The sequence below is a fragment of the Phytophthora infestans genome, genomic scaffold (assembly GCF_000142945.1).
Source record: "Phytophthora infestans T30-4 supercont1.7 genomic scaffold, whole genome shotgun sequence".
Classification (NCBI taxonomy): Eukaryota; Oomycota; class Peronosporomycetes; order Peronosporales; family Peronosporaceae; genus Phytophthora; species Phytophthora infestans.
Genome location: NW_003303752.1, coordinates 3,703,531 through 3,713,654, shown reverse-complemented (window position 1 = coordinate 3,713,654; position 10,124 = coordinate 3,703,531). Strand labels below are relative to the sequence as shown.

Genomic DNA, 10,124 nt, shown 5'->3' with positions numbered 1-10,124 from the left:
AAAATAATTACTTTCATTAAAACAATAGTAAGTACTTGAGTTAAACAGATCCTAAGAGCACTTGGATACAGTGTACCAGCAGGCAGAGGCTGTCTGTCAGCCAAACACGAGTGCGATGAGGACTTGAGGGCAGAAGGGAGAGATGCCGTCCTCGGACGAGCTCACTTCTTCTTCTGCCTCAGACTGAGCACAAGTCTAGAGAATAGGTAGTTAAGAGTAAAAGTAAAAAAACTGTTTTGAGAGCTACACCTTTTCCAGTCCAATAAGGCCAAGAGCAAATGGTATTAGCCAAGTGCGGGAGCAGTTTGGCCAACAGCAAAAGCGAATTGATGAAGAGCAAAGGCAAATTGGCGCAACCTATCAATATGCATACTTGAAGATCATTCGTTAGCGCAGTGAATGACTGCGTATGCAGGCAGCGCACGTAGGCTTCGCGCCTTCACACGCTCTGCATTCCTTCATTCCGCCAATGCGCACGCGATCTCTTTGGTTCCGCCAATAAGCAGCCTCAAACCGAGCCCAAAGGGGAATTCACGAGCTTCAACATGCTCTAGCGAGAGCTTCCCCGCCTCAAAGGCTTCAACCGAGCCCAAAGGGGATTCAACATGCTCTAGCGAGAGCTTTTCCGCCTCAAAGGCTACACTGCTGCGTCTTGGGCCTTATTCGCCCATGCTGAACCCGATTGAGAATGTATTCTCTGCGTTCAAGTCTGCTGTTAAGGATTACATGACCGAGCACCGTGCAGACATTCTTGCTGTCCCCGAAGGTGTCACGATGAAGGCGCACAGACAGTTCCATCTCGCACGCGCTGCTCGCTCGAAATTCCCTGAGGTTGCTACACCAGGTCTGTGCGAGGCATGCTACCGCCACACGCTCACCTTTCACGTGAAGGTCACGGACCTCGAAGACATGCCTGTAGGCCGTTGAAGCGAGCCAGACGAAGTGCGTGCATCACGACACGCACTCACTATGTAAGTGCATATGTAGTGTAGTAGTTCTTCCAATTTGCCTTTGCTCTTCATCAATTCACTTTTGTTGTTGGCCAAACTGCTCTCGCACTTGGCTAATACCATTTGCTCTTGGCCTTATTGGGCTGGAAAAGGTGTACTCTACAGCATTTATTCTAGCAGAAACCCTGCTCGACAGAGATTCCGACGGGGGCGAAGCCTCCGAGCCACGCAAGAAGCCCCTGAACACGGCCAAGTGGCTCTTGTAATATTTCAAAATAACATTTACGTTATTTCAAGATATTTTGATTTTCTTAACGCTATTTTTAAACGTTGTTGCAAAAGCTGACATCATTCTAGCAATCCGATGGAGAGCGAGGACACGGCGCCTGCTATCGCGCAGCCTAATGTGCATATTGTAGCGGCAGTAGTAGAGGGCGAAGAAATGTCCAAGAGGCAGCTTAAGAAGCTCCGACGTGCAGAGCGAGACCCTGTCGAACGTCAGGCCAAGAAGCGGAAGGCGAAGCGAGACGCCAAGAGTGCCAAGCGCTTCCATGCCGAGGAACCCAAATACTCGTTTGCCAATGGTGCTGATAGAATATTGTAGAGGATACTACAGATGCCATGGCACTAACTAGGTTGCACATTGCGGTTTTATGTAGGCTATCGGATGGTGGAGCCATACGTGTACGAGTTTCGGACGTACGCAAAGGCAAGATGGTTCGACCGCGAGTTGTTAGAGATTTTCACGAAGGAATTCGGTGCCAATTCGCCAGACTATTATGTACGATATTGACGTATTAGATGTTCCTTTTTTCAGGCTGACTGAAGCTGGATCTTGCAGAAATTCGCCATTGCTTCGGGACGCATCACAGTGAACAACAAAATCGTTCTGGGAGACACCGTTATCAAGAACGGAGACTTGATTATTCATACGGTACGGGTTGCATGTCGATGTGAGTACCTGTGGGTTTCCTAACTGGGTGTGCTTGCTGCTTTGATTGACTTCCTGTAGGCTCATCGGCACGAGCCACCCGTGTCAGGGGAAGAAGTGCGTGTGGTGTACGAGGACGACGACTTGGTACGTCGTTTAGCCATTGTAAAGCCTTGTTGAGTGCTATGGACTGATAGATACTGGCTTTCTTTATTAGATCGTCGTGTCAAAGCCTCCATCTATGCCTACCCATCCATGCGGGGCTTATCGACACAACTCGCTGCACACAATCCTGCAAGCGACCCGACCCGACCTTCCACAGCTGAATATCGTTCATCGGCTTGATCGGCTTACATCTGGTGCGTTTAAGATCGCAACTCAAGTGAAGATCTGCGTCTCCTTAAACGACGTTATAAACTATACAGGTGTTGTGCTCCTCGCCAAAAATGCGGCTAAGGCAAGGGTTTTATCCTCCATCATTGGTAAGTCTTCTAAAATGCAGCTTGTTGTTAATTCTAACGTTAAATGTCTGCATTCCTTATAAATCAGCTGACCGCCAAGCTTCCAAGACGTACCTTGCGCGTGTGCGTGGACGATTTCCGGATGTCCTCAGCTCTGAAGTACAAGACAAGCTGGTGACTCAAGCAAAAGAGATTTGCCCGGCCAGTATCATCACTTTTCCAGAGGAGGGTGCCGTCCTTATCAGCTGTCCACTCCGCTGCCTGTCAGCCCGTGACGGTGTCTGGGAGTGTCACGAAGAGGGGAAACCCTCTGAGACTCTAGTGCGGCTTGTTCGTACCGACAAGTGCACCAGTCTTGTGAAATGCAAGCCGGTCACAGGACGAACGCATCAGATTCGATTGCACTTGCAGCTCATCGGGTTTCCCATCGCCAATGACCCGTGCTACGGAGGAGAGCTACACTTTGGTGAGAGTGCAGAACGGGCCGAAGAGATCGCAGCTGCTAAACGCATTAAAGATGATCTTCCGCCGAAGGACCCTGTAGATTTCTCGACTCCTCGTAAGGAGAACGAAAGCGAAGACGAATTCATGAAACGAACTTGCACGTGGTGCTACGTTGGCGAAGCTGAAGCGTTCAACGAAACACAGCTACATTGCTCGAAGATCTGGCTGCATGCGTTAGAGTACAAGGTAATGCGGCGTTCCTCTTTAAATGTTTTAGGCCAATTTCTAACGTTTGTGTATGTGCTGCACAGCTTGATGGTCAAGTGTTCAAAGTGTCAGAACCAAGTTGGGCTGCTCCCTCAACGGAGTACTGAACCAACAACTACGTTGGAGACGCTTAATTAGGTTCGAAAAGCGCTGTCGAGGAGTAACGGGTAGTCGACGGAGCAGTTGGTGGTGGGGAAAAACTTGTCTGCGAGCAGGTACGAGTCATCGTCAGATAGTTGGGGGGCAACAGAGAGAAGCGCATCCATGAATTCATCTTCACGCAGTCTGCCGTTTTTCTCGACATCTCGTTCTCGTAGAGCCTTGCGTAGCTGATATTTCCGAGCCCCAAACACTCGTTGCAATAAGCTTACAACGCGAGGATCCGCTAGGGGTTGCAAGTGCTGCTCCGTTTTGCTAGCAGATTGTGGAGGTCTGTAAACTTCTGGTGAGCTTGTCGACCGTTCGGTTGAGCGTCCGCTTCCTGGTGGCAATGCGTTGTCACCTTCTTTGGAGAAATTTAAGCTGAAATCGATATCCTTCGGGTCGACTTCTTCTGCTTGGTCAGACTGCAGTTGAAAAACGTAGTCACACAGGCGGTGGATGTCGATCCTCCCGTTGCTAGCTGTAAACCTGGAAGTGAGTACATCGATTTCTGGCTTCGACAGCGTCACGGACCGATCATCCGTAACACGCAGCAAGTCGGAGACCGACACATAGTCGTTACTTGATCCAGCGTAAGATAGAAGCTGTCTTACTTTCGGGATATTCATCAGCTTCCAGCTCATGCTACGTTCTGTATCTTTGCGCTCCTCATGCGACGGTGGGATACTCACAAGAGCTGAGAGGATATCGCAGAAATCGTCGTACGCGAATAGTAGCTCCTCGCTCTGGTTGTTGTCGATCTGGAACCTCCTGAATAGTGTTATCATTTGCTGTGCATTCAAACCTGACGCTAGTCCTGCTCGACTCAAGACATTCTTCATCGCTTCCATGTTTACAACATGTGCATTGTTCCTGTCGAGTTGTCGCCATTCACGACGTAAGTCTACAGGACGCGGTCCTCTCATCCAGAGTTTAGCAGTAAATGCTAATACAGCAGAGCTGTCAGAGAAACGGAAGACTTCAGGGTGACTTTCACAGAAACTCAATGTCTGCGAATCAGCCTCCACAAGCTCCAATCGTTGATATGGTGAGAATTCGAAGGTGAGAATTGCTCCCACGTACATATCTGAAGCCTGGTAGTGCAGTGGGACTCCTTCATGTGTCATACCATTACTTTGAATTAGCTTGGGATCTTTTCGAAAGCGAGCACGGTCTAGGAACCGACCTCCCAATACTCCCGAGTTTCTCACGCGAGGCTCGAATACAGCTAGCGTTTCGTCTTCAAGGAAATAGGTGACCACGAATTCACGTTGAGCGTTCATATCGCCACGTGGAAGTCCTTGGAATCGAGCTCGAAATCTCAATTGCTTCCCATCTAGATCGTCGTATTGACATAACGGGGTCACTACACTGTGGTTCTGACCTCCTGGAATTGGAGCCACGAGTCTTCCTTGCATGGAACTATTGTTGTTGTTCACGGCATACCCACTCGTACCTCGACCACTAGAAGCAAGTGGGGGTTGAGGATCTTGAGCTGCACGAAATGGCTGCCACTTAGTTGGCGTATCGGGTGATTCTAGCAAAGGTGGTTCAAACTTCTCTTGGGTGACACCATGAGTCTCCAGATAATAGTCGCGCGTAAATGCATCGCAGTCTTCGAGTAGCAATCGTCTTGAGAAGACGTTTATCCACTCACCACAGCGTAAATCTCGGTCCGTAATGAAGTAAGTCGCTACATCATCGTCTTGTTGCTGTTGATTCCCAGTACCTGACTCTCTCGCTAACCGCCTCCGTGATAACAAGACACTAAAATGGCCTCGGCCACGTTCTCGGTTTCGGTCTCGATCTTCTATGACCTCCACGGTGTCGTCACACAGATAGTAGTGTACGATGAAATATCGAGTCTCAGGGTACAGTGGATGATCATCACGCCAGGAAGCGTAGAATCGAAGCACTTTCTGGTTCAGATCATGAAATTTACGCATCGCTTCTGCTCTACTAGCACCAATAGCTTTGGTGCGTTCACGTAGTTGGTTTTTGAGCTCCTCAACTTCGCTCATCTTTGAGCTTTCTTCGTCTGGATACATGCGTGGGGTTTCCAGCGTCTCGCCGAGCGCTTCAGCGTAAAAATTCCGAGTGGCGGCATCGCAGTCCACTATGTGGAATGTTCGTCCGTATAAACGCAACTCTCCGCCAATTCGAAAATCTTCTGGTGAATAGAAATCGTCCAAGATGTTTTCTCGAGGATAAGTGAGACTTTTGTTGCCGGACTTGCGAACGACTGTGCGTCGCATGAACTCACCTTGAGGGATCCCGCTGTTAGTGACTCGAGGCTCCGAGATGGAAATGGAACGATCGCTAAGGTAGAAACACACGACTACACGTCTCACCCGTAGCTCCCTTCGTCCATCAGCGAGTTCAATAGGTTCAGTGAAGTACGCAAAGAAGCGCAGTACAAGACGATCGTGTGTGATCCACGCTGGTTGCGAGTAATCCACTCGATATTTGCTGCTAGGAAGCTGGAGATGACTCACTTCGGGATGTGCAGGTGCAGTATAAGTGGCTTGTGTGGTAGTAACTGGCCGGAATTCTTGAACTTTCACTCCTGTGGCGTCGGATACAACCGATCGGAACGTACTCGTCGGTGCCGGTGGCAACGTCTCGGTGCTGGTGAGTTTGCCAATCGACATGCGCTCCAGGAGTTGTCCTCGACGAAAATGCGGCTTGTTTATCTGCTCGTAGTAAGTAGATCTCATACCCGGGACCAACGGCATAAAGGCTCGAGTACTGCTGTCCCCCATGGCCGTCAAACAACAACCTTAACCTGTTTAAAAGTCCCAACAATTCAAAGTGCTCGATGACATCAACAGCCACCGTTGAAACGCACCGCAACCGTTAGAAATCCACAACGGACACTTGGATGGAATGCGCTAGTACAAGACGTGAATGAGATTGCAAATATATTGAGTCTTTGACGCGCACAGCCAGCGTTATCGACATGTACAATACGCTTGGCGGCAGCAACAAAGGCCGTCCAAGAATGAAAAAAACCGCAACGAGAATAAGTGTACTACTACCGCTAGCGTCGGTGGGCGGGGGCACTCTACTCCGCAGTCTTGGATTTCTTCTTGCCCTTCTTCTTCTTCTTCTTCTTATCAGCATCGACAGCAGGAGCAGCCTCCTCCTCTTCAACCTTTTTCTGCTTCTTGTTCTTCTTCTCCTTCTTGGATTTCTTAGTGGATGTCTCTTCCTTAATCTCCTCCTTGATCTCCTCAATGTCCTCAGCCGGACGCTTCTTGGACTTCTTGTCCTTCTTGGACTTCTTGTCCGACTTGGTAGCAGCCTTCTTCAGCTCTTCAGACACCTCCAGCATCACGTCAGCGTTCTTACGAGGAGCAGCGCCGCTCTCGTAGAAAGCCAGACGCTCCTCTACCTGCTCGCGCATCTTGTCACCGTACTTGGTGGTAGGTTCGTCAATGAACGAGTCAATACGCGACGCAATAGCGCACTTGTTCGCCAAGTAGCGAGAGATGCGGCCCTTGTTCTTAGCAGCAGCACGACCAATGAACGTCGAGTGGAACAGCAGACCGTACTTCGGCGTGTTGCCACGGGTCTTGAGGGCACGGAACAGAGCCTTCTCAGCGCCCAGAATCTGCACCGTCGAGGCCGGACACTTGGCCAAATTGGTCAGCGAACCAGCGTGCGAGATAAGACGAGCACCCACCGACTCGCCGATAAGCGACGCGAGGTTGGGGGCCACCGTCGACATCTTGGACACCAGGTACTCGTGCAGTTGACGACGGTACTCGGCCAGCTTAACGAGACGAGTGGTGAAGTTGTCGACGTTGATCATGTCAATCTCCGACATGTCCATGCCCATGGACGAGCGAGAGGCGTGTAGAATCTGCTGGGCCTTGTCCTCATCTAACACGATCTTGGACAGCTCCTCGAGCGAGTCCTCGTTGAGAGAGCTGCGGTTTTTAATGAACGAGGCACAACGAGCGTACACGTAGTTGTCGTTGACGATCTTGACCAACTCGGGAAAGTGCCACGAGTACCACTCACGCACACGCATGGCGAACGTGTTGATATCCTTGTCCATCTGGTCCAGCAGAGCGATGGCCTGAATGATCATGTTGTCGGCACGGTTCACGTTGAATTTCACCTTGGCACGCGAGTACGAGTGGCCAAGACCAAGCTGAGCCTTGGCCAGGTTGCCCTGAGCCAGCTCCTTCACGAACGTGGCGAAGTGCACACGCACACCACGCACGATCTCCAACGTCGTCTCGCTAGTGTTGCACGGGGCGTTGAGCTCGTCCGAAATGGCCTGAGCCAGACCCTTGTCCTGCACGCCCAGAGCGAACTTAGCCTTCTTTCCGGCCTTGACCTTGGGCAGGTTCATCTCCAGGAAGTTCTTGAGATCTTCGCTCAACAAGCCTTCCGAGATGTTGTTGATGTTCTCCAGGGCGTTCTCAGCCGACGTAAAGGGCTGGAAGGCCTTGAGTTTGACGATACGTCCGAACGAAGACACGTCCGCCACCGCGGCCTGCACTTCGGAGAGGAGACCGCCGATCTCCTCGTTTTCAACGACCTCAAAGATTGCATAGCCCGAGGCCGACTCAAACAGCACAAAGTTGTTGGCACCCTGGTGTGGAAAATGAAAGAAAATTAGTGCAACGTGTACGCGGGCGTCTTAGCTATTGAATCGCGCAGGTTGCATATGCAACGGACGTGTGTGTCGCGAGATAAGGCCGCGCATAAATCACGTGTCCTAACGCACCATTGTTCGCCTTGACTGCTGTGTTTTCCAACTGGGTGTTGGCGGCGGGGCACGTTCAGCTCCATTGGTTGCTGGCCAGCCAGGTCGATCTTAGCGTTCATTGGTCGGTATTTTAACTTTTCTGCTACGGTCATTTGTCGAAAAGATATTAATTTGTTTTATTTTCATCCAATGCGTGATGTTTTAAAGTATCCTGAAAAGACGTTTGATTAAAATCCTACAGACAGAAGTTGCCTTTTTGAGACGGAGCACTGCCAGGTCTGATGGAGAACACGTGAGGTCACCACAACGCCACGCGCGCAGTGGCTGCAGGTCGACGGCCATCGATGAAGTCGAGTCTTCTCCCTCATGCGGCGGGCATCTTTACCGCCAAGAACGGGCCGCAATGAAGAAGCATTCGATGCACATCGCTCATACTTCGATTGTCCTCGAGACACCAGAACCAGAACCAGTCGCTACAAAATGAAGAACACTCTGCTTTGGCTCTTCGTCACCACACTGCTTGCCGCCGTAGCGCTAGTAACGACTGCGCAGAATGGGCCTCCGTCTGCAAATGCCAATGCTGAAGCCTCAGAGCAAATATCATTCGCAGCTTGTGGACCGCGGATCCGGAAGCCATGGGAGCTGCTACTCCCTGCCGAAAAAGAACTCTACTTGCGCGCGATTGCGATGTCCATGGATGACGGCTACTACATCAAATTCGTGGAGATCCACACGGAGCAGATGACAACGGTCGAAGCCCACAACACATGCATGTTTGTCTATTGGCACCGCTTGTTGCTGTTAGGCTTCGAGAACATGCTGCGGAGTTACGGAGGCGAGTTCTCGTGCATCACCGTGCCATACTGGAACTATGTAGACGACAACCAGCGCTATTTGCTGGGAGGGTGCCGCAGTATGGAGGAGTGCTCACTACTCTTACGTGAGTTTGGAGGCTCGTTGAACGGGTTTAGCCGCTCTATCACGATTAATGGGTCTCCTATCCGTGGAACCTGCGTGGCGACACCGCCCCTGGATCACTTTTGCGAAGCCACGCACGTCCGCGGAGGGAACTGCGCGCGTTGTGTCCCTCGTGGAGACTGGTTAAGCTCTCCATTCCCACCGACGACGTCCGTGAGTTCACTTGCTCGTCAGCTCTTCGCGACTCCAACCATTTCTGGTGTTGTAACCAATCTGGAACTCGGCATTCACAGTAAGCTCGCCAATGACGTTTAATCGATGCATCTGTAACTTGGCTAACATTGTTGTGCTCGTGTAATCTAGACACCGTTCACAGTGCTCTTGGTGGAGCTATGGGCGTCCTTGAAGCGCCGGCAGATCCCATCTTCTTTTCCCATCACGCCACCATCGACCTGCTGCACTCCATTTTCTACAAATGTGTTGTCGGCAACACTGTCCCGATTCCGCTCGAACAAAAGCTGTCCGATCCTCGAGTGTACACGGAATGTCCGCGTCGTCGCCCACTCCCAGTGAACGCAATCGATCGCAACGTTTTGTACCCGCAATCGAATATTTTGCTTCGCACTGGTGAAGAAGGAATAAACCCGACGTCTGTGTTCTCGCAGTTCAACGTGCTTGACCCGTTCTTCGCCGACCTTCCTTCATCATACCTGAGCTTCTCGGACATTCGCGACCTTGGTGTCTACAGCTACAACTACGAGATGACTGGATTGCTGGCTGAAATGTTCACGTCGTGTCCTGGTGCCGGCTTCAGATCTGGTGTACCATTTCGCCAGCTTGAAAGCACTAACAACACGGAAACAAAGCATAAGTTCGTGGAAGCAGTGATCGTGCCCAGCAACACGACAACAGACAACTGGTTCAGTGAGGCATTGGCTGCGGCACTGAACAGCTCCTCAGTTGCGTCCGTGATGGAAGACGCCTCAGCTGACGCACTCGATGCCATTGAAGACGTAGAGAAGATGACGTGTGTCTTCTACGATGAATGCCGTGGCGGGGTGCACGACTTCAGCGATGATTTCCGTCAGAGCTTCCATGCTAATGGCTCGTCACCTTGCACCACCATCCTCGCCAACATCAAAAGCGGTCGCGACCAGATCCGAACTCCCAACTGGCGCTCAATCTTCCTCCGTCACATGAAGTGCGACAAAGCGTGAGCGAATCGAAGCATGCGATGTGTGTAGTGTACTTTGCTGTAGCAAGAAAATAACAATGGATGTAAAACAATG

At 50.9% G+C, this 10,124-nt stretch overlaps 4 protein-coding genes across 4 annotated transcripts; 2 read left to right on the top strand and 2 right to left on the bottom strand.

Annotated features, from left to right (window-relative positions):
* Nucleotides 1-669: 669 nt before the first annotated feature.
* On the top strand, nucleotides 670-3,160 carry PITG_05536 (RNA pseudouridylate synthase, putative; the record flags this gene model as incomplete). Its single annotated transcript, XM_002999121.1, has 9 exons — nucleotides 670-915; nucleotides 1,103-1,212; nucleotides 1,308-1,534; nucleotides 1,610-1,731; nucleotides 1,792-1,884; nucleotides 1,963-2,028; nucleotides 2,099-2,240; nucleotides 2,431-3,032; nucleotides 3,098-3,160. 9 exons carry the CDS (start codon nucleotides 670-672, stop codon nucleotides 3,158-3,160), a joined length of 1,671 nt encoding a protein of 556 aa, XP_002999167.1.
* Nucleotides 3,161-3,570: 410 nt separating this feature from the next.
* PITG_05535 (uncharacterized protein) lies at nucleotides 3,571-5,956 on the bottom strand (the record flags this gene model as incomplete). Its single annotated transcript, XM_002999120.1, has 5 exons — nucleotides 3,571-3,675; nucleotides 3,809-4,067; nucleotides 4,278-4,731; nucleotides 4,852-5,532; nucleotides 5,794-5,956. The coding sequence occupies 5 exons, from the start codon at nucleotides 5,954-5,956 to the stop codon at nucleotides 3,571-3,573; spliced, it is 1,662 nt and encodes a 553-aa protein (XP_002999166.1).
* A 146-nt stretch (nucleotides 5,957-6,102) lies between these two features.
* Nucleotides 6,103-7,956, bottom strand: PITG_05534 (nucleolar protein Nop56; the record flags this gene model as incomplete). The annotated part of the gene is made up of 2 exons (XM_002999119.1): nucleotides 6,103-7,800; nucleotides 7,936-7,956. The coding sequence occupies 2 exons, from the start codon at nucleotides 7,936-7,938 to the stop codon at nucleotides 6,259-6,261; spliced, it is 1,545 nt and encodes a 514-aa protein (XP_002999165.1).
* A 441-nt stretch (nucleotides 7,957-8,397) lies between these two features.
* PITG_05533 (uncharacterized protein) lies at nucleotides 8,398-10,052 on the top strand (the record flags this gene model as incomplete). The annotated part of the gene is made up of 2 exons (XM_002999118.1): nucleotides 8,398-9,127; nucleotides 9,199-10,052. The coding sequence occupies 2 exons, from the start codon at nucleotides 8,398-8,400 to the stop codon at nucleotides 10,050-10,052; spliced, it is 1,584 nt and encodes a 527-aa protein (XP_002999164.1).
* Between the last annotated feature and the right edge of the window lie 72 nt (nucleotides 10,053-10,124).